Raw genomic sequence first — 22,898 nt, 5'->3', positions numbered from 1 at the left:
TTTTCTTCTGTGAATTAATTCTCTCGGCTCAGCCACGTGAGCAGTACATAGTTGAGAGATAAAAAAAAAAAAAAAAAAAAAAGAGCAGAGCAGGCAAGTTTGGGTTCTAACGGTGTCGTTTCGGCTCTGAATCCTGACGAAAACGACACCTCCTCTGTCTCCTATCCCAAATATCCTTCCTTCATTGCCTTGCCAACATCAATTTTCTTAATTTCTTTTATCCCATCTTTACAAAAAAAAAAAAAGTCATCTTCTTCCTGTTCCTTCTTTGCTGACTGATTCATTTCAATCTCTGTCTTAGAGAAAACTAGGTCAAAAAGCGTATCTGAGCGAGTCAACGATCCGTACCTTTTTTGAGTTCGACAGATCTACTGCTGCCGATCGACCTGCGTTGATTGATTTCGAGTTCGGAATCAGATTTTTGTTTCTGAAGATCGATTAATGTGAGCGAGTTTGGGGACGGAAAAATCCGAGTGCTGTACGGATGGATCGGACGGCTATGACTGTGGGACCGGGCATGGACTTGCCGATCATGCATGACAGTGACCGCTACGATTTGGTCCGCGATATTGGCCAGGGAAATTTCGGAGTCGCTAGGTTAATGAGAGATAAGCTCACCAGAGAGCTCGTCGCTGTCAAGTATATCGAGCGAGGAGATAAGGTTTCCTTTAATTATCCACTTTACTCTTCTGCTTATTCGGAGTTCCGTTATTTCTATTTTCGGAAACTTGTTACATTTCAACCTTTGCCTTACTGTTGAGCTTTATGAGATGTTATTTTGCTTTCTGACTCTTCTTTTCGTTCTATTTCTATACTTGAGATTATATATGATCACGTTTGGTTAATTGTCAATCGTTGGTGACTTAGCGCGTTTAAGTAAGTTTACTTGCGAGTCATTCAATACTTATGTTGAGGGAAATCAGGAAAGATGAAAAAATAGGAAATCCTGAAAAGGGTAAACCGCAAAAAATGAATGATGAAAGACTGTTTCTCTATTCAGTCTTTTCCAATGAATGGTTAATACAAACTTGATTGGGTAATTATGGTATTCCGATATATGCAAACGCAGGTTTAATTACTGGGCTACGTTACTTTGGATCATTCACTAATTCTTTTTTATGGCATTAGTAAAGCTGTGGCTTTCTTTTAGGAAAGACTACTTAGGCTCTCTGTATTTGCGGTAATAAATATGAGCACTGAATCATTGTGCAGATTGATGAGAATGTTCAAAGGGAAATTATAAATCATAGGTCTTTGAGGCACCCGAACATTGTGAGATTTAAGGAGGTGAGAATGCTCAGTGGCTTCGTTTGTAGATTCAATTCCTTCCACTATATAATTATAGTCTAGTCTGAAGTAATTCAAAATTTGTAGGTGATATTGACGCCGACTCATTTAGCAATCGTGATGGAATTTGCTTCGGGTGGAGAGCTTTTCGAGCGAATATGCAACGCTGGACGGTTTAATGAGGATGAGGTTTTTACTCACCATCTTTAATTTGCTATCTCTCTTCATTTTCTTGGGTCTAAATTCTTCTTTTATTGTCTTCATTTGCAGGCTCGTTTCTTCTTTCAACAGCTTATATCAGGAGTCAGCTATTGCCATGCAATGGTATATTTTTTCATGTGTTTGGTAGCAAAGGCCAAAGGGGTGATCTTTTTTTATTTTCTTTACATTGATTTATTTGTGGTGCAGCAAGTGTGTCATCGCGACTTGAAGTTGGAAAACACCTTGTTAGATGGAAGTCCAGCCCCGAGGCTGAAAATATGCGACTTTGGGTACTCTAAGGTATGCCTTTTTGTGATCCAGTTACCCAATTGCATCTTATAAAAAATTACACAAGATATGCACTTATGTTTATCGTTTAGGCTCCGTTTGGAACCCGGAAAATAAGAGACAAGGTGAAAATAATAGAGAAAATGAAAATGTGAGAAAATAATAGAAAAGAACAAAATTCTAATTGTGTTTAAAAATCATAGAAAATATGAGAGAAAATTGACGGGAAAGTAACGATGAGACCAGGGACGGAACTAACTCAGGTCCAGGGTGAGCTCCAGCCCCCCCTTCAAAAAATTTTTATTTATATTTTTTGCCCATTTTTAAAAAGTTTTACATTTTTTACCATAAAAAATTACACTTTGACCCATTTAAAAAAACAAAATTCATTTTTACCATGAATTTTTTTAATTAGCCCCCTTCAAATATTTTTTATTTACATTTTCTGCCCATTTTTAAAAAGTTCTACATTTTTTACCCTAAAAATTTACACTTTTGACTCATTTTAAAAAAAAAAAAAATTCATTTTTACCATGAATTTTTTTTAACTAACCCCTCTAAAAAATGGTATGAAGTAGCCAATTCAAACTATGATTTTTGTAAAATAGCCATAGTTTCATTAGGTATAGCAAAATAGCCAATTAAGAGTACTGCGATTTTTAATCCTGACTCGATTAATTTTAATCTAACCTTCATAAATCTTACATTCTGTCTTTATAGTTCTTTGAGATTAAATTTAATCCAGCCAAGATTAATCTTACTTTGGTTAGTTTACTTATAGTTGACAAACTATGGCTATTTTGCAAAAGTTTAAGTTCTATTTGACTATATAGCCGCTTGACCCTATATTTTTTCAAATAAGACTCCCTATTGAGTTTGTCTGGCTCGGTCCCTGGACTGAACCCCTCATAGACAAATTTGGAGAGATTCTCATTTTCCATTTGATTTTCAAAAGAAAATGAAATTCTTATTTTAATTATACACCTTCCTTCGTATTTTCCATCATATTTTTTTTTTCCACCTTATGTTTCTCAATCCAAACTACGTAAGTAAAATATGAGATTTTTCCATTTTCCTTTCCCTCTTATTTTCCGAGTTTCTAACGGAGCCTTAACAATGAAGAGTATTTAGGTGACAAGCCATAAAGGGTTTAGTTTTTTTTTTTTAATTTTTTTAATTTCAGTCTTCAGTGCTGCATTCACAACCTAAATCTACTGTGGGAACTCCAGCGTATATCGCCCCGGAGGTTTTATTGAAGCAAGAATATGATGGCAAGGTAAAACCAGGACCCACTTCTCTCTTATGTTGCTACTACGAGTCTCAGACAAGTGATACATAATTAATTAAAGTCGGTGTTTTGTGTGGCGAAAATGACAGATTGCAGATGTATGGTCGTGTGGAGTAACCTTGTATGTGATGCTTGTGGGGGCTTACCCTTTTGAGGATCCCGACGAGCCCAAGGATTTCCGCAGAACCATTCAAGTATCTAACTAACAACATCCTCTTTTGTCATATTATTAAGTTGTGTGTGAGCGTGACTCATATTATTTGAATTGCGCAGAGAATTCTTAGCGTTCAGTATGCCATCCCTGACGCCATTCAAATATCTCACGAGTGTCGCGATCTCATTGGAAGGATTTTTGTTGCAGATCCGGCTACAGTGAGTGCACTTTTTGTTCTCTCTCTCTCTCTCTCTCTCTGTTGTGATTGCGATCTCATTCACTTGCTGTTTCATTGAATGAATGTAGAGAATTACGATCCCGGAGATAAGGAGTCACTCGTGGTTTCTGAAGAATCTGCCGGGGGACCTGATCGACGATGAGATGGCGAGCAGGCAGTTTGAAGAGCCGGATCAGCCGATGCAGAGCATCGATGTGATAATGCAGATCATTGCGGAGGCCACGATTCCCGCCGCCGGTGGCCTCAACCATTACATGGCTGACAACCTCGACATGGACGACGACGACATGGACGACTTCGATTCTGATTCCGACCTCGACGTTGATAGCAGTGGAGAGATCGTCTACGCTATTTAGTCCTTTCTCTCTCCCCTCCACCAATGTATGATAGTCCTCTTCACTTCATAGGATAGTTTAGATATACCATAAGCACATCTCAAATGCTCCGCTCTTTCCAAATCTGTAATGAATTTCCATACCCTACTCACCCTTTCTAAATTAAACAATTTGTACTTTTAATCACTGAGTTTATTGTTCCAAATGATTAGGGTTTGTCTGCTTTGTAACCATTTCCTTTTGCTTTTTAGTTAAGATGCAAAGAAATAATGTCAACCAAACCAAATGGATGCACTCTTATGACCTGAAACCAGTGATGGCCATTTTTACAAGTATTTTGTTAATAATGAGATACCAAGACATGAAAATGGGAAAGAAATCATTGCAAATAAAGTACATGCTGATTGAATAAAGTGTGTTTATTACATTAAATAAAGAAATCATGGCTTTGGAGACTTTGATGTACAAGATGTTGTTGAAACTCTCTTGAAAAAACACAAATGAGGAATCACAAAAAAAGATGAGCTTGTGGGATGTGAAAAAGGGAGGAGGGTGTGGGGTGAGAAAGGGTGGTTGCAGAGCTTGAGGAGGAGAGTGGTCTTGCCGCAGCCGGGGGGAGGACCGCCTGGTTGTCTGAGACGAGGCCCACAGCGAAGCCCGGGGCTGGAAGCACCCAACATCGCTGCCTTGTTGAGATTGTGTTGGGATTGTGTCAATGATGTTGAGAGTACGCCTATTCACGACAGCGCCCTGGGCGTGGATCAGCTGCATGAGGTCGGCGAGAGCGGCTCTCAGCCCTGTCACCTTGTCTGCAGTCGGAGCAGCAACACCACCTCCACAGGAAGTTCCGGTCAGAAGCCCTCGTCAGCACCCTTCATCACTTCCAGGATGTGCTCGTTCTGGTGGCGCAGATCCAGCTTCTCGTTCTCCGTGATCTGAGGCTTCAGATGCTTCCTTATCTTTTCCAGCTCCTCCCTGGAACCCCACCCCTTCTTCCCCGCCTCTATCACCGCCCCCAACGGCATTGGAAGATTGTTTTTCGTTGAGCGTCGTCATCTTCCTTAGCGAGCACACTTAAGGACCGGCGATTCACAAGTGTGAGACTTTTTGGGATGTCATTGGCCGGATCTTCTTCGTTCTCTTCTTGTTCTTCCGTCGACTCTTCATCGGTGGCGTACTCTCCATTTTCCGTCAAGATCATGGTGCGCTTGTTTGGACATTGGCTAGCGATGTGCCCTCGACCTTGGCATTTGAAGCACCTTATGTCACTATTTCTTGACATGTTGATGCCGGTCTTGTCTTGAACATCATGAGTGAGTGACGTGGGCGATGGTGGAATCACTATTTTGGAGGAGCTTGATCCTTTATCTTCTCGTTGTTGGTAGGGCGTCTTCCAATGAGTCTTTTCGGCGGTCTTGAAGGATCAATTGCTTCCTCCGCTTAATTGTTTCTCTATGATATTTTCCATGTGGACCATTTCTTCAAGCTCTACGTAGTGGTGGAGCTCTACTTCGTTGGCGATGTCGATATTGAGCCCGGCTAGAAATCGAGCCATTGTTTGTTCTCGGTCCTCCTCGATGTCGGCGCGGCTCATCAAAATTTCCATCTCTTGGTAGTATTCTTCCACACTTAGGCTTCCTTGGTTGAGTCGTTGAAGTTTGGTATAAATTCCTCGGTGGTAATGGCTTGGCACAAATCTTTTTCTCATGATTGACTTCATTTGCTCCCATGTGTCGATGGGGGGTTCGCGATTTTTTCTTCTATTTAATACCATTTGATCCCACCAAACCAAAGCATAGTCATAAAACTCAAGGGACGCGAGTTTGACTTTGCTTACCTCGGAACAACGTCGATTGCCAAAAATCATATCGACTTTTCTCTCCCAATCAAGATAGGCTTCGGGATCATTTTTCCCATAGAATGGAGGAACCTTCATTCGGACGTTGGCTAGTTCATCTCGATTGTGATTTCGATATCGATCGTAACTTCTTTCCGACCCCCGTTCATCGTCTTGGATGCTATTTTGGTGTGGCGATTGTATTCGCCGATGTCTTCGACGTTGATAGTCTTGTCGATGGAGTCGGTATTCGCCTTGGTCATCGCTCTCGGATTCGTCGAGATATTGACGGAGTGCATATCTTGGTTGTCTTCTCGCGGCCGGTGGGTTAGGACTTCGTGGTGGTGGAAGTTGCGGTGGTGGAACTTGTGGTGGTGCGGGAGGTCGTAGTATGGCTTCTTCGAGGATGGTGAATCTCCTATTCATATCTTCAATCAAACCTTGGAGCAATTCAAAATTCCTCGGCATGTCATTGTTGTTTCCATCGTAAGACATTTTTTTTTCTTTTTTTTTTTTGTTCTTTTTTTTTTGAAGTTGCAATTGCAGATACAAAACTAGCAGGAGGAGAAAGAAGAAGAAAAAAAAATAATAAATAAAAAAAATGGACACCTTTGATAGAAATTGACTCTGATACCACTTGATGTGAATTCGTCGGAGTTCAATTTGAGCGGACCGTCTATCGGAAGGTTGTGATATAGACGAAGCTTTCGTGCTCGAAGCCTTCGAATTAGGATGGATCGAATGATGCCACGATGGGTTGCGGAATTCCCGTCGATAAATCGGACGAACGCCACAAGAATTTTGAGCACAAATTCTTGATAAGTTCTAGACTAAGAGAATCCTCACTAAACACACAAACACACTTTTTTCATATATCTTCCAAGATGCCCATACTAGAGCTTACACACACACACACACACACATATATATATATATATATATATATATATATATATATATATATATATATTCTAGATAGTAACCTCTAGACACAAACCTTACATATTCTAATTCAATGGTTATAAAACCAAATGAATGAAAAAAAAACCACAAAAATAAATAACCATAACCTCTAAGAAAATAAAAACCACCAAGTAATGAGTGCATTGACATTTCTTCACATTGATGCTTGAGATGTCCTCATCAGTGACATACACTAAAATTCGAGTGATCAAACAGAGAAAGCTGTAAGTGCGAAATTATAAAGAACACAGAGAGATTGGTGACCCAGTTCGGCAATTCGTGCCTACGTCTGGGGGGCTTTTGCGCGGTGGAAAGCAATATACTATGATGATGTGGTACAATAAGGTTTTACACTAAACGACTCACTCGCTAGCTACCCAACCTACGTCTATCTTCTTCAACAGCAACTTAGGCTCCCCCTAAGCACGAGATCCCCTAGATTCCTACAGAAGCTCTCCCGAGACTTCTAAACGTGTTTCCCAACAAAAACAATGGAAAAACCTAACCTCTAGCTTCTAATACAATCACCCGTATATAGGCAACAAAGCAGAGGTAACAGACACCTTAAGAACTTGAACACAGGTCGTTCTAAGCTCAGCTAAAACACTCAAAAAATAAATCTCTCAAACAAGTGTTTCCAAAAGGTCAACGAGAACTATGAAATGAGGACGCCACTTATAGTCTTCGAGGCGAATTAGGGCGTGCTAATTCAGTTGCTGGCATCAGGGATATCATATCTTCTGATCCCTGGAAAATCTCGCAGATATTTGATGACTCCGAGAATGTCGCAGAATACGTCGCAACAAAATCTGCAACAAATCAAATATTCTCTGCCGCGTGAAGACTCCACATCAGCAACAGATATTCTCCTTTTATGAGCAATTTTGCCAATTAAACATCGCCAATAAATGCAAAGTAGTTGCATCAACAAATGTTTTGGGTTTAATACCTAATACATGCATTTGTATCAATTAAAAAAATACCAAGAAATGAAAACATTACAAATGTGTAGTACATGAACACACATTGAATCAAGTTTTTCCATACAGTGAAATAAAACAGGTTAAAGAAAATTCAAGTTGATATCTTCGTTGGCCAAAGTGAGCTTAATCTCAGAATGTTCAGGAAGATGAAACTCCCAGAGCTCTTTGATATCCTCGTCGCAGACCACTTCAAGTAAGTTTTCGAAGTCCAAAACTGAAGCCGGCAAACTCTGGATTCTTGAGCAGCCTTTCATGTTGAGCTTTGCGAGACAACTCTTGCCGATGTCTTCCGGCAAATCCCTGATGCTGAAACACTCCGATATGTCAACAAAGTTGAGGCGAGCGAGGTTGCAGAAGGAGGCTGGCAAGACTGTCAAATCGATGCAAGAACGGAGACGCACAACCTCTAAATTGCTCATTCTTCCGATCTCCTTAGGAAGCGTTGATAGCTTGTGACAGTGTGTGACGCTGAGTGTCTTCATTCCTGCCAAATCGCAAACTCCATCGGGCAGTTTCACCAAATCTCCACAGTAGTTGATATGCATCTCCTCCAGATTTGGAAATGCTTCTGAGATGTTGAGAGAGCTGAAAGCTTTGCCGACATTACACATGAAAAAGGTCAGCTTCTGTAAATTGTGAAGCTTGATTGAAGCGAATGAAGGAATTTCAACGCGCTCTAATCTCATCTTTTTCAGACTGTTCAAGTATTGAATGGTCTGAAAGTTGCGTAGTTCAGAGAGGTGGAACCCGTAGTTTGTGACTATCAAAACCTTAAGCTGCTCCGCCTTCTCTAAGAACTCGGGTAACTCTTGCTCATTCTTCATGAAATTCAGAACTAGGACTTGGGTTTCACTGACTTCCGCGCCTTGCCATTCAGATGAAAGCTTTCTGTCTGCAAGAGACAAAAAAAGGTAAATAGTTAATTCTCATGAATTTGAGAGAGAGAGAGAGAGAGAGAGAGAGAGAGAGAGAGAGAGAGAGAGAGAGAGAGAGACCGGTTGAGATTGATAAAAGACGAGCATTGGTGTTTCTTATATTATCTTTTGGTAACTCTAAGACGAGCCTCTGAATGGTATGTGAAGTCTGATTGGTGTAGTGTAGGGCTAACTCCCGGAGCATGTCATGCATTGTAAGAAAGTGTTCGCTGTAGTACCGGTCATCTTCGTCAACATCCCCCCTGTCCAACAACACAAAATTAGTTTCTGAGAATCACTGAATCATCTCACATCATCTTTAATTATACCTTGTGACCACAAGGGTTGCCATGTTCAGGCTATCGAGGTTGAAAAGATTATCAGCTGCGCTTTCTTCTTCGAGTCCATACAGCTCAGTCCATATATCAATGAGTGCCGTTGCAGGTATTCTTCGGCCTTGAGGGAATGAGGCAACATCAAGGAAACACTCCTTCCAAATCTTATTCTTTTCACATAGAGCTTCTACGCTGCTTTGCAGACGGAGAAGCAGTTCTTTTTTTAAATCTTCGAAATCGAAGACTGATGTCGATTCCTCCAACTCTCTCCGCCAAATCCTGGGAGTCTTCCCCTTTAGAGTCAACCCGAGAAGGTGGAGGGCGAGGGGACAACTTTTGCACCTCTCTACTGCCTGAAATTAGAAATAAGTCACGCGGCTGCGATAATAGGTGTGAATGTGTAAAAGTCAAAGCAGAGGGACCTCCAGAACAAAGGAGTGGTAAGCGTTGTTGGTTGTATCCTCGAGGCCGGCAGAGTGAGTGAGAATGGCCACTGCATCGTCATTGCTGAGCGTGTTCAAGTGGTATTGAGGTCTGAATTGTGGAAAATCAAAATGAGAGGCGATCAACATCTTGTAGCCCGGAGTGTGAGAGTGAAGGAGATGGAGAAATGATTTGGAGTCGAGCCAAACATCGTCGAGGACCAACAGGCCGGGTCCCTCGTTCCTCAGCAAGTGCTCCAAGGAGTTGCAAGCGTCATCTTCATCTTGAAAATTCAGCACTTGGCTGTGACTGTAGTGCTGGTGGACACGGCCCACGAACTCGCGGATGTCCGGGGCTTTGGAGACTTTGACGTACAAGACGTTTTTGTTGAAACTCTCTTGAAAAAACAGAAATGAGGAATCACAAAAAAAGATGAGCTTGTGGGATGTGAAAAAGGGATTGGGTAGGTACCTAGGAGGGGAGGGTGGCAGCAGAGCTTGCGGAGGAGAGTGGTCTTGCCGCAGCCGGGGGGAGCGCGCAGGAGGACCACCTGGTTGTCTGAGACGAGGCCCGCCAGCTCCATGACAGGCGTGTCGAGGCCCACAGCGAAGTCCGGGGCGGGAAGGGGCTGGAAGGGCAGAGGAGCAGGGGGCCGGCAGCAGCCGCTCCCCGGAGGCGGAGCTGTGACGGGGGCTTTGTCGGTGAGAAGGGCGAGGGTGCGCATTCCGGCGATGGTGCCCTGAACTTGGATGACCTGCAGGAGGTCATCCAGGGCGGCCTCCAGGGACTCCAGCTTGCCGGTGTTGAGTGCAAACCTCCAGAGGCGGCGGCTGTTGCTGTCTCCCTGCATTTGATTGATCAGGTCGGCCCCTTCGGACATGACTTTGAGGATGTCCCGGTTGGCGGCGGACATGTCGAGAGTGGTGTTGAGCATCATGACTTGTTTGATGAAAGGATAAAGCGTGTTCAGCTTCTTCTTCACCCTCGCCAGCTTCCACTGGAACAGATACCCCTTCTTCGCCACCGTCTTCACCACTTCCGACAGCGCCTGGAACCCTGCTCCCAGAGCTGCCCCGGCCACCAGCAACCCCGCCATCACACATCACCCTCTCATTCAAGTTCAACCTTCTTATCCCACTCCCATCAACGTAGTTTCCAAGCACCCTCCACACGACCAAGACTTTTGGATTTATTCCTTTCACATTCACTTTTCTAATACATGGTTGTAAACAAACCGACGTCACCACCGACATAATTTGCTTCACTTATTATTATTACTCTTTTGTTTCTTGATTTTCTCTTAAAACATCCATATGTTTTATCATAATCAAAATGATTCCATGTATATTGCGCTCATCTTGTCAAATTAAAATTTACCTTTGCCTTCACCAATAAAAAAACCAAAAGTCTCCGGTGTTTGCTTTTAATTGTTATACATATAAATAAATTCAAAAAAATTGAACTCGACGTGAATCGAACACGCAACCTTCTGATCTGGAGTCAGACGCGCTACCATTGCGCCACGAATCCTTTTGTGTACAAGACTGGTTTTGATAATACTTGCCTACCAACATTATTATTCAACTAATTTATTTCAATACAGCTCACATTATTATTCAGTAGCGCAGCGCAGAGAAAAGGAACAAAAATGATTTTTACAAGAAGAGGGAGGGAAACAGGAGCAACTAGCTAGTCAACCTTTTTGTCTTTAGCTTCTGCTGAAGTAGGAAGTTTAGTGAGCAAGCTCTTAAAAAACTTGTGATTGAGGATTTGGTCATATCTTGTGCTGATAACCCTCCTTATGCTGCGTTGGTACCTCACATATATGGGTGTCACACTCATCCCCATCACAATTCCAATGTACAGAAGAGTGAGCAAGTCACAATAACGTCCCAGGCGTGAGACCAAGTATAGGGCAGCAACGCTGAAGCCGAAGGTGAACACGTCGCTGTCACTGCCCACTCGAAGCACCAACTTCATTCCTTTCTCACTCCAGCCTCGCACCATCAAACCCACCCTTGTCGCTGATTCCTCTCCAATCTCCCACCTTGACAACTCCGCTGCCTCTCTGCATCGATATATATACACATGAATGAATGCTCTAGACGATGGATTATATTAATATGGTATATATCTACTTACTTGCCGAGAAGTCTGAGCATATTTCCCCATATGAAGAGCGAGGCGAGGGCCAGCATCCCAAGCCATGAGAGGAGTGTGAGGAAGTTGAATTGATAGAGTTGAAGCAAAACCCAAGCCAGCGTCGACACTGACAAAACCACAAGGCTTTCTTTCTTTCTCCTCCAAAGGACTATGTCCCATATAACCGTATCTATATCTGCAACCAATAAACCAAACGATAATGATCTAACAGCTTTCCTGAAACCAAACTATAATTACATGATTTAATACCGCCGCTGCTGCTGCTGCTGGACATCGTTAATTAAACTCGAGTACTTTGGGAGATCAGAAATGTGTTTCTCCTGTTGTTGAGCTTGAAATGAGATAATTACTGCGAATCAATGTATAATATACGTGTCCATGCCTTAACACGTGTACTCCAATTGAGGTACGTGGAACCAGTACGGCCTTCGTGTCGCTTCAACGCCCAAGCTTGACTTTGTAGCTCCGCCGAACTAAACAAACGATGCTTTTGACTGACATTGACACCTTTATAATTCAATGGGCTATCCCAATACACGTAAATGGGGCGCGGCCCACCAGGATCTAATCACACTGGGCCTCAGGATCTACTTTCTTCTTCGGTCTCTCTTTCACTTGTAATTAAACACAAATAAAGGGCACGTACGCGTCTTAATATTCATAACCGTAGTAGTGTCATACACATGAGTCATGACACAAGTTGATGAATTATTGCTGTATATTTATGGATAAAGCTCACTCTTTTTTTTTGGTCTGCCATCCACATTTCATGCAGAATTTCGCTGCTCAACACGGTTTTACACACCCCTCCTTATTTTTCTAATTTCCAATTCTTAATTTTAATTTTAATCAGTAGGGGTGCTAATTAATATACGAGAACGTTATGATTAGAGCATATCAGCTACATATCACATGGGAGGTCATGATTAGTGGGACATGATTTATTCTTTTGCTTGCCTCACTAATCCCCTAATTACGCATATACATCAATTATCAATTACACCGTATTATTAGTCCACTCCAAGTCCAACCTGTATTCTATATCCCTAACTTCGATAAAATGTCTCACAAACAAAATCACAACTCTTTTTTTGGCCAAGTAGTCAAAATCAAACTTTAAAATTCCATTCTTTTTGAAAAAGTTTTAAAACTAACCAATCATATTAATTAACTTGCCTTTTTTTTTTTACAGAAATGCCCTTATAAAAATTCCCGCTCAAATACAGATAATTTAAGAAAAAAAAAAGAAAGAAATAATTGTGTTACTGGTTCATTAATTTAAGCAACCATCAATTAATATAAAAAAAACCAACTCCCGGCAAAACGATAAAAAAAAAAACAAAAAATTGGCTACGTAAGCCACCTAAACTATATGAATTGTAAATTAGTCAATCTTTGGTAAATACTTTGTAAATAGCCAACTTGCATACGTGACAGCCTATTAACTACCTTTTTTACATGTTTGACTGAGTTAAATAAGTCTTTTACTAATCTGTTAATAAGTTAACTTGACTATTTACAAGAAATTAACTAAATGTGGGCTATATTCCAATTCACTATACCGTGTGACTATATAACTAAATAACCCAAAAAAAGTTGTAGAAAATTATTATGCCAATCGAAATTGCAGAAATTCAAAATAGGAAACGATTATTAACTGCGGAATTTTGAATAAAAACCAAAAAACATAGATACCCAGAAGACCAAAAATTATTAACGATGATTTACAGTTAACGATAAAAAAAACTAGAAAACATAGATATATTAAAGCAAATTAAGTATTTCCCACTGTTTCTCATACCTTAAAGCCCACTCAACACTCGGAGTATTTCCTACCTCCACTCAGATCTTCCACGATGACGATTTCAATGGCGACGGAGCAAAAACTATGAAAACCAAAAAAAAAAAAACCATTTTGAAATGAAAATGGGTTTTTTTAGAGAGAGAAATGATATTTTTCCCAAAATTAAAATTGCAGCGAGTTTTGAAGTTTTTATTATTGGAGGTTCTCTAACTCTATTTATAGAATTTTAAAGTTGTCTATTGGAGATGCTCTTAGGTGAATACTGTAATTTATTTATGAAGAACAATATTCATTGATAGTAAATTTACTTATAAGAATTTAGAATTGATGTAGGTCATTTAGACTGAACTATGATAACTTTCTAGTGTCTTTTTTATTTTATCTCTTTTATCATTCTATCTTAATTAAAACGATTCGATGGTAGTTGCTTGTATGTCACGAGATCATGTTCTTGGTTTGTTCAAATAGTTTTGCAGAAAGCAATTGTCACAACACTCTTCTATAGTCCGCTCCAATATTTTGCCAGCTTAACATTAGGCATTTATCAAGGCATTGAATATAATATCTCATATAGTAAATTTATAAATATGAACTTTTTTTTTTTTTTTACTTTTCTAATTCTGCAATAATAATTATAATTATTTGTTTAAATTTCTTTAATAAAAATCTGTTTTTTTATTTCTTCCTTACTTGACCCAAGTTATTTGTTTTTAATTTTTCCCAATCAGCTCTTGTGAGATGTGAGTGGTGGAGGATAGATATGAGGCTAACAAGTGGGATATGAATCACAGCTGTAAAGCACATGGGATGAAAGTGCAGATTGTATTATTTTGGTCCCTACACATTTTGGGTTGGTAGGGGTTTTAATCAAAGCTTCGGTGACTTGTCTTTTTTTTTTTTTTTTTTTTTTTTTTTTTCCATACACGATTCACCGACTAAATTAAGTTAATATTTATTTCTATTATTTCATTTTTTGGGAAAAATAAATATTTGTTTACAATTATAGGGTTTTCCTATCTTAACTTTATAATTAGCTGGAATCATCTGTCATAGTCTAGCGAGCAACAGTTGGTAGAAAAGAATTAAATTTTTTCGTTCATCCCAGAATATATGGTGGAAATAAGATAACATTGGTATTGGGATAGCTTCTGTACTAAACCAGAAAGCACATGGATGACATGAAGATAAGACTTATTAAAAAAATGTTCTACCAAAAAATATGAGAGCTTTTCAAAGTTCTACAGAGTTCAAACTCCAACTTCAAATCACACATATATATATATATATATATATATATATATATATTCATTCATTTGTTACTAGGTAATTTGTTGAATTTTATAGTAATTTTCTGTATTGTTTAATATGTTGGTGTGCGAGCAGAGAATCTATCCAAGCTGTATTTTATTTTATAGGGATTGTATGAATAAACCAAAACAGGAAAGCTGAAACAGCTGAAACTTTTGGGGTATATAAATATAGAAAGCGAGAGTTAGAGGCGAAATTAGAGGAGGATTGGGTAACAAATCTATATTAATGATGAGTGAATGGCGTTGAATTGAAGCAACCAACCATAATCACTTTGCTTTTGGAAACGCGGTGTGAGGAATTGGTTTATAGACGTAACTAAGAAAAAGGGATTGAAATTGTTTGCTCGGTCCTTTAAAACAATATAAAAAGTAGATATCCAATAATATGATGGCACAGTCCAACGAAACACGGATATATTTATTAAAAAGAGAAGAATAGTAAGTAGAATAAAATAAAGCAGTAAAAGTAGAAGTAATGGCGTTTCTATTTTATAGTTGTTCCCGCGCTGGTCTTATTTAAAGCTCTCAGTACTCATATAACTCACTCTCTCTCTCTCTCTGCTAATTTTTCTTTCTTTTGTGTGACTGATTGAGAGAGTAATTCAAAGTTAGTGTGGGTTGGGTGAGAAAGAATGGCGGTGGGGGAGAAGAGGTTGCAGCAGCTACTATGTGGAATCATGGCACTTACGCTTACGATGGGCGTGCACGCAGAGAATCCCTACAAGTTCTTCACTTGGACCGTCACTTATGGCACCATTTCTCCTCTCGGTGTTCCTCAACAGGTTCAGATCTACTCACTCCCATCCCAACATTACATTTCTCCTCTTAATTTTGTGTTCTAAACAGCTGTGTTACATTACATTACAGGTTATACTCATCAATGGCCAGTTTCCCGGTCCAACCCTAGAAGTTGTGACCAATGACAACATAGTCCTCAACCTCATCAACAAGCTTGATCAGCCCTTTCTGCTAACCTGGTCTCTTATTTTTCTTTCTTGGAGGACAAGTATAATGAGGCGTGTTCTTACGGAATGGATGATAATAACAGGAACGGGATAAAGCAGAGGAAGAACTCATGGCAAGATGGGGTATTGGGGACCAACTGTGCAATCCCACCAAACTCCAACTACACTTACAACTTCCAAACCAAAGACCAAATCGGGAGTTTCACGTACTTCCCTTCAACGCAGTTCCACAAAGCGGCCGGCGGCTTCGGGGCCCTGAACGTGTACCAGAGGCCGGGCATCCCCATCCCCTACTCCTACCCCGACGGCGACTTCACGCTGCTCATCGGCGATTGGTACAAGACCTCCCACAAGGTAACGTCCATTCTCGTTCTCATTCATCACGTTCAACCACATGTAGTTTATAACCCTATACGCGTGCGTGGTCTTCAGGTATTGCAACAGTATTTGGACTCGGGAAGACCTCTTCCATACCCTGATGCTCTTCTCATTAACGGAAAGAGCTCAGTCACTCTGACCGGCGATCAAGGTACGTACACAATCATTCGTTAATTGCCGGTTGAAATTGTACAATGTATGTGACAAAAGTATTGGCAGGCAAAACATACAAGCTGAGGGTGTCAAACGTGGGATTGTCGACCACCATCAACTTCCGAATCCAAGGCCACGTCATGAAGCTAGTCGAGGTCGAGGGATCGCACACCCTTCAGAACGTCTACGACGCTCTGGACGTCCACGTGGGCCAGTCCGTGGCGGTGCTGGTCACTCTGAACCAGGCGACCCCAAAGGACTTGTACATGGTGGCATCCACCAGATTCAGCAGCCGAGTCCTCACCGCAACTGGGGTGCTCCACTACTCCAACTCCCACACCCCCGTCTCGGGACCGTTGCCAGCCGCCCCGAATGGAGAATATCACTGGTCGATGGTGCAGGCCAGAAGCTACCGATGGAATCTGACGGCCAATGCGGCGCGGCCGAACCCACAGGGCTCCTTCCATTACGGGACGGTGCCGGTGACCAAGAGGATGGTGTTGGCCAACTCGGCTCCGCTCATCAACGGGAAGCAGCGGTACGCAGTGAACAGGGTGTCGTACATCAACTCCGAGACCCCTCTGAAGCTGGCCGATCACTTCAACATCGCCGGAGTCTACTCCGACAACTCCCTCCAAATCCAACCTTCCGGGGGCCCCGCCTTCCTGGCCACCGCCGTCCTCCAGACTTCGCTCCACGACTTCATTGAAGTCGTGTTCCAGAACAACGAGAAGAGCATGCAGTCGTGGCATCTGGACGGCTATGATTTCTGGGTTGTGGGGTAAGTAAGTTGTATCCCGTTTTGTATTTTGCGGAGGTGTGCTTAATTGTGTTGATGAACACAGATACGGGTCGGGGCAGTGGAGAGAAGGGGAGAGAAGCAGTTACAACCTGGTGGATGCTCTGACAAGGCACACGGCTCAGGTGTATCCGGAGTCATGGACGGCCATTCTGGTGTCGCTGGACAACCAAGGGATGTGGAACTTGAGGTCCGCCATGTGGGAGAGGCAGTACTTGGGCCAGCAGCTCTATCTCAGGGTCTGGAATCCGGTCCAATCCCTCGCCAACGAGTACTTCATTCCTTCCAATGCTCTTCTCTGCGGCAAAGCCATTGGAAGAAGCCCTTGATATTATTTCATTCTTCAAGTCATCACAGTTTGACTGCCTTTTTTTTTCGTTATTTATATACATATATGATGATCAAATTGTAACGATTCCTTGTATTGTGGTCTTTGCATCACTCCTCACATATAAGTGTTACCAATTTACATAGAAATGGGATTTCACTCTCTATATACTAGTCCGTCTACGCGAATGAAATGACAATAATAGTAATAATAATGTGCCATGTATGAAAGAGTGGGGATCTAGGATCTGTCGAAGATGCCTTTGACGTAGACCATGCCTTTCTCGGAGAGGTGGAGCTCCCGGCGCAGCTGCTCCACCTGCTGGTCGTCTCCCTGGACCACGATCTCAGAGGCGTTGCCGTCGTCTTGGACCACCATCTTCACCTGTATGCGCTCCTTGCGAGAAGCCTTGTTCCAGTAGTACGCGCCTCTGTCCATACGAATTCCTCTATCAGTAATTTTGAATAAGGAGAGCAAAGCAACGCAACACAGAGCAAGCATCGTGACTCACGCCAAGGGGCTGAGGAGGGTGAGGGCGAACCAGGCGTTGCCCGGCTCCGGCACCGTGATGGTCAGCACCAGTGCCACGCTGGCCAGGCTGATGCAGGTGCAGAATGTCAGCAGCGCCGCCTGCCCTCGGCTCGCCACCATCTCCCCCTCAAACCTGTGTACAAAATCACGCAATGTCATTATCTCAAACACACACATACCATATTTGCTATGTAACACCGTCCGTACGTGATGGTCTCTCCTCGGTCGGCCACCGCAAAGTTGTTGCGCGTGAAGAACGACATGATTTCACCCGCCATCTGGCTCGCCGCCTTCTCAGCTTCCCCTTCCCCCACTAACGTCTTCTTCACAATCTGCCAACAAACAAACAAACACACGGATCACATCCCTGAACCCCCTCCAATTCACACCACACGCCACTCCTTTACCTTTGACTTCACCGACCGTTTTATCAGCGACCACACTCCCGGGACTGAGATTACGAACAGCCCCAGAGATGTGTAGTAGCTCGCCGGAGAGTACCCGCTGCTTTCCGACACTGTCAACACGGATTCATGCAGGACCGACGCTTCAACCTTCAACGGCTTTCCAACACCACCGGAACCGAATCTTCTTCTTCCTCTTCTTGCTGCTGTTGTGGGGCCCAAACACCAAATGCTTGGTGGTTGAGGCAAACACTTCAGACCCATTACAGCTCCCACGGCCATGGCAACAGGATCGCTTCTCTTTCCTTTTCTACTTTATAAACACCTTCACGCTAATATCATTTTACTGAGGGTATCAACTTTCGTTGTGTTGTTGTTTGTTGTTCAGAATCACAAGGCCATCATCTTCTCCACTCTCTCTCTCAATCGTGTTCACGCCCCTGCCTCATCCTCATTCATGACACCTCATCCTTTAAACTACTCAAACTTTAGCGAATACATCTTACGCTTTGCTCGAATTTTGCCAAGATGACCCTCAAATTTGCAAATCGATCCTTTTACTAAGAATCTTTTACATGTCACCCATTTTGCAATCTAACCTCTGAAGAGGGGAATAGGGGAGTTGGTGTAACCTTTATGCTTTTTTGTTTCTTCTTCTTATATCAAAATAATAATTGTTAAATGCCACTCAAGAGCGCATGTGACGATGCAAGAGATAGACCCGAGATGCCATGTGCACTAAAAAGGTCGTTTTCTTCATTTCTCTGTCGAGCTCGAGAGGGTCGTGACTATGAAAGGGCGGATCCGATATGTCACAACCTCTAAAAAAATTGTAGAAATTCAACAAAAACGAGAAGTTGGCGATGTTGTTGTTAATCACGTTTTTGGATTAGCATTCAGAAAAATGATGTGGTGGATCAATCAAGGATCTAGGGTCGATCCTTGACCGCACGTAGGTTAGGTGTGGTGAAGTTCTTCTATTCTCGTCGTCTTTGTCTCACCAGAAAGTGGTTTCCGGCTCCTCGTCACTTCGTCAATAGTCGGCCTTCGTGTTATTCGCGTTCTTCGTGTTCTTCGCGTTCTTCGTATTCTTCGCGTTCTTCGTGTTCTTCGTCTTCTCGTCGGATTCTTCGTCTTCTCTTCGTTCTCTTCTCTTGGTCTTGATTCCTTCTTCTCTTCTCTCCGCCTTTGTCTTTTTATTTTTCTTGGTATTTTCCGATCTTTTGAGTGCTTTGAGAACTTTTGTGAGTTTTGAGAGCTTTTGTTCTCTTGAAAAATCTCTCCTGTTGGTAAAAAAAAATGAGGGGGTATTTATAGAATTTTGAGTGTGCAAAGTTATGGAAACTTGATCGGAGGGATTCTCCGATTTTGTGGATTTTACCGGAGGGATCCTCCGGTTTTGTAGGTTTTACCGGAGGAATCTTCCGGTTTTGTGGGTTCTACCGGAGGGATCCTCTAGTTTTGTGAGCTTTACCGGAGGGATCCTCCGGTTTTATGGGTTCTACCGGAGGGATCCTCCGGTTTTGTGAGTTTTACCAGAGGTGTCCTCCGGTTTTGTGGGTTCTACCGGATGGATCCTCCTGTTTTGTGAGTTTTACCAGAAGTGTCCTCCGATTTTGTGGGTTCTACCAGATGGATCCTCCGGTTTTGTGGGTTCTACCGGAGGGATTCTCCGGTTTTGTGAGTTTTACCGGAGGGATCATCTGGTTTTGTGAGCTTTACCGGAGGGATCCTCCGGTTTTGTGAGTTTTACCAGAGGTGTCCTCCGATTTTGTGGGTTCTACCGGATGGATCATCCGGTTTTGTGAGTTTTACCGGAGGGATCCTCTGGTTTGATGGTCCTGGCGGAGGGGTCCTCCGGTTTTGAGTCGTTTTTGCATTTGGATTGTCGTTTTTCCCATACGAAAAATGACGCCATAACAGTTGTGATATTCTTTTTCAGTCGGACTTGAGAGGACAGTGATTGTGAAAGGGCGGAGCCGATATGTCGCGAACTCTAAAGAGTCTTAGGATAGACAATAATAATAAGGACAATGGTTGTTGCTCTTGATATATTTTTTTTGTACTAGTCGATTTTTCGGTCTTCGTCATTTGAGATAGACAAGAAAGTGAGCTAAGAGAAAGAAATGAATTTTCTCCGACGCGCTTTCCGACGCTCAACATTAGTCCGGAGAGCTAAGTGAAGTCAAAGTGACAAATTTACTGGATTTAGTGACAAATTTAATAACCAATGTGAAACAAATTTATTTAGGGGAACTCGAGTTAACTAGCCAATTTGAAACTTCAAATTGTAAAAATAGCCGACCTTTGGTTTATTTTTAATGAATAACCAATAAACCACATTAACCAATTTGATAGACAAAAATACCATTCATCTAAAATGAAGGGTTACCAAATATACATTAGTTAACAAAAATAAATATAATAAATGAAGAGATTACAATAAACAACTTTTCTATTAATAGAATAAAAATCTCTAAAATATTACAAGATTTTCACGGCCGATTTTTTAACCGGAGAAACAAAGCTTCACGTACTTTCACGCCTCCACTTTGCCCGCCTTAAACCTAAATAAACACAAATAAACCAAAATAAACACAAAATAAACGTTTAAATCAAGAAGAAATCGCAAAAAAAATAAACCGAATTAACACGAATTAACAAACATTAACATGAATCAACATTGAATTAAACAAGAATTATTTCTGAAATCCAAAAAATAAACATAAATAAACCGAATTAACAAACATTAACACGAATTTAAATGAATTAAACAAAAACTATTTTCGAAATCCCCAATCCAAACCCTAGAATTTCACACTCTGAAATTCGACAAAGATATGGAAAATTCAAAGACTAATTACCTGAGACGAAATCCGACCTCCGACTCCGCGAACTCGGCAACGAACTCGACGACTCGATCGGAGCTCGGAGCGGCGGCGAGGGAGTCGGCGAAGGGCTCCCATGCCTGGTCGAGCATCCCGCCGGAGGGATAAGCGATCATGATGCCGTTGTCAGAGACCTGGTTGTGCTACGCCGTGATGGCGATCCCGATCACGGATCGTGTCTTGAGCGCCCTCAGCGAGGCAAGTATTCCGGAGCTGAAGTCCGTCGATCGGAGCAGCGACGTGTCGGCGCGGGATCCCGACGTGCCGTACGACGGCGTGAAGTTGGGCGGGAGAGGGAAGAGCTTCGAGGATTCGAGGAGGAGCGATCTCTGCGCGGCTTCCATGGCTGCTCTAGTGGAGAGAGAGAGAGAGAGAGAGAGAGAGAGAGAGAGAGAGAGAGAGAGAGAGAGAGAGAGAGAGAGAGAGAGAGAGAGACGTGTAAGGAAAAAAAATAAAAATAAATACTCAACAATAACTCCTAACTTGCTATCAATTATATATCATATAAACATAAACTAATATTTGAAAAAGAGATAGTCAACGATTAGGGAAAAGAACCCCATAAATAGAATTTTAGTTATCAATTAAAATAAATTATGAGATTTATTCAAAAGAAAATCGAATAAACATTTAATAAGGACAATATCAGTACAAAAATTTGTGATTCAATAGACACGTCATCAAATTGTTTATTTTTCAAAATAAATGTAAAAGTTGGCTAATATGCAATCTCAACGTTTGAAATTGGCTAGTTCGTCTAATTATTCTTTATTTAGTTGATTTTGGTATTTGAAAAAAAAATTGAAAGGTATTAAATATTTGTGTCCAATTTCCAAAAATATATGGCCAAGGAGAGACGCCCAAATGAGATTATTTTTTATGATAAGAAGATCCATGAGCAACCAAAACTCATATATCATAGTCGCATTTAATTGGTTATTGGCGCGCTTGGCAATGAACACGCTGAAAACGTTTTTATGTAAGAATGTACAAGTATATTAGTAAGATGTCTATCTTGTGTATTAGGGCTGTACAAAACCGAACCGAAAATCGGATAAAACCGATATCCAAACCGAACCGAAACCGAAATTTGGAGCCACGTCAGCTAACCGAAATTCGGATTCGGATAACCGATCCGGTTTACAAAACTGGACCGGATATCGGATTTGATTTTGGAAAAATCTGGATATCGGTTATTTAACCGATTTTTTTTAATTAAAAATAAATATATATTAAAAAAAAAAGACTTGACCTAATTTTGAGAGAGACCTAGCGTTTTTATTTTTTTCCCAAATCAGATTTTACTGAAGTGGAAGCACTAAATGATTCTAAGCGAGTTGTTTTGGGTAAGATAATTAATTTGATAAGTTATTTGACATATTCATTTGTTGTTTGTTTATTAAAACAAATTTATTTTAAATTTATGTCATTATTATTAACAGATGATGTTCAAGTTGTCATAGAAGAACAAACTTCTCATATATCAACTCCTACTGCTACTACATGTACAACTTGATTATGTGATCTATAAAAGTAACACACAAATTCAATCGTTGTATGGTTTATTATGATCATTAGGGTTGTAATTTTAATTTTATATTATGATATTTACATGTTCATGTAGTTGGAGACTAGTATCCTTTTGAATTTTATTTTTTTTTACTCAGTTTTAGATTATGTATTGTCATTTTGGAGCTTTATAAGAGTGGTTTGTACTCGTTTTTTGAATTTTTACAAACCGGATTTGGATTTTAGAAAATGAATATTCATTTTATAAAATTGGATATTAAACTGGATCTGAAATTTTACAAACTGGATAACCGAATTTTAAAAACTGGATACTGGACTGGATACTGGATTTAAGAAACCGGATAACCGAATATTCGGATAACCGAATTTCGGTTTTAGACTAAATTGGACCGGATACTG

At 41.2% G+C, this 22,898-nt stretch overlaps 5 protein-coding genes and 1 non-coding gene across 6 annotated transcripts; 2 read left to right on the top strand and 4 right to left on the bottom strand.

Annotated features, from left to right (window-relative positions):
* The first annotated feature begins 240 nt into the window (after positions 1-240).
* LOC149398884 (serine/threonine-protein kinase SAPK10-like) lies at positions 241-3,977 on the top strand. The gene is made up of 9 exons (XM_089611703.1): positions 241-661; positions 1,213-1,287; positions 1,375-1,476; positions 1,558-1,611; positions 1,696-1,788; positions 2,960-3,052; positions 3,154-3,258; positions 3,338-3,436; positions 3,525-3,977. Exons 1-9 carry the CDS (start codon positions 485-487, stop codon positions 3,810-3,812), a joined length of 1,086 nt encoding a protein of 361 aa, XP_089467829.1. The 5' UTR covers positions 241-484; the 3' UTR covers positions 3,813-3,977.
* Positions 3,978-7,491: 3,514 nt separating this feature from the next.
* Positions 7,492-10,429, bottom strand: LOC149398883 (putative disease resistance protein At5g66900). The gene is made up of 5 exons (XM_089611737.1): positions 9,718-10,429; positions 9,246-9,643; positions 8,818-9,176; positions 8,570-8,751; positions 7,492-8,466 (listed from the first exon to the last, which is right to left on the bottom strand). Exons 1-5 carry the CDS (start codon positions 10,340-10,342, stop codon positions 7,655-7,657), a joined length of 2,376 nt encoding a protein of 791 aa, XP_089467863.1. The 5' UTR covers positions 10,343-10,429; the 3' UTR covers positions 7,492-7,654.
* Positions 10,430-10,704: 275 nt separating this feature from the next.
* Positions 10,705-10,776, bottom strand: TRNAW-CCA (transfer RNA tryptophan (anticodon CCA)). Its single transcript has one exon. It is a non-coding gene; the product is annotated as a tRNA-Trp (tRNA).
* An 18-nt stretch (positions 10,777-10,794) lies between these two features.
* Positions 10,795-11,802, bottom strand: RTNLB13 (Reticulan like protein B13). The gene is made up of 3 exons (XM_089611738.1): positions 11,659-11,802; positions 11,389-11,584; positions 10,795-11,314 (listed from the first exon to the last, which is right to left on the bottom strand). Exons 1-3 carry the CDS (start codon positions 11,681-11,683, stop codon positions 10,936-10,938), a joined length of 600 nt encoding a protein of 199 aa, XP_089467864.1. The 5' UTR covers positions 11,684-11,802; the 3' UTR covers positions 10,795-10,935.
* A 3,102-nt stretch (positions 11,803-14,904) lies between these two features.
* On the top strand, positions 14,905-17,319 carry SKS17 (SKU5 similar 17). The gene is made up of 6 exons (XM_089613905.1): positions 14,905-15,305; positions 15,391-15,500; positions 15,572-15,842; positions 15,921-16,017; positions 16,086-16,800; positions 16,865-17,319. Exons 1-6 carry the CDS (start codon positions 15,156-15,158, stop codon positions 17,145-17,147), a joined length of 1,626 nt encoding a protein of 541 aa, XP_089470031.1. The 5' UTR covers positions 14,905-15,155; the 3' UTR covers positions 17,148-17,319.
* On the bottom strand, positions 17,214-18,552 carry CCB1 (cofactor assembly of complex C). Its single transcript, XM_089613906.1, has 4 exons — positions 18,085-18,552; positions 17,885-18,009; positions 17,658-17,810; positions 17,214-17,576 (listed from the first exon to the last, which is right to left on the bottom strand). The coding sequence occupies exons 1-4, from the start codon at positions 18,361-18,363 to the stop codon at positions 17,387-17,389; spliced, it is 747 nt and encodes a 248-aa protein (XP_089470032.1). The 5' UTR covers positions 18,364-18,552; the 3' UTR covers positions 17,214-17,386.
* Positions 18,553-22,898: the final 4,346 nt, after the last annotated feature.

Source organism: Urtica dioica, chromosome 4 (genome assembly GCF_054948205.1).
Source record: "Urtica dioica subsp. dioica isolate 48M chromosome 4, U.dioica_male_clone48M_v1_H2, whole genome shotgun sequence".
NCBI lineage: Eukaryota > Viridiplantae > Streptophyta > Magnoliopsida > Rosales > Urticaceae > Urtica > Urtica dioica.
This window is presented reverse-complemented; position numbering and strand designations above follow the sequence as displayed.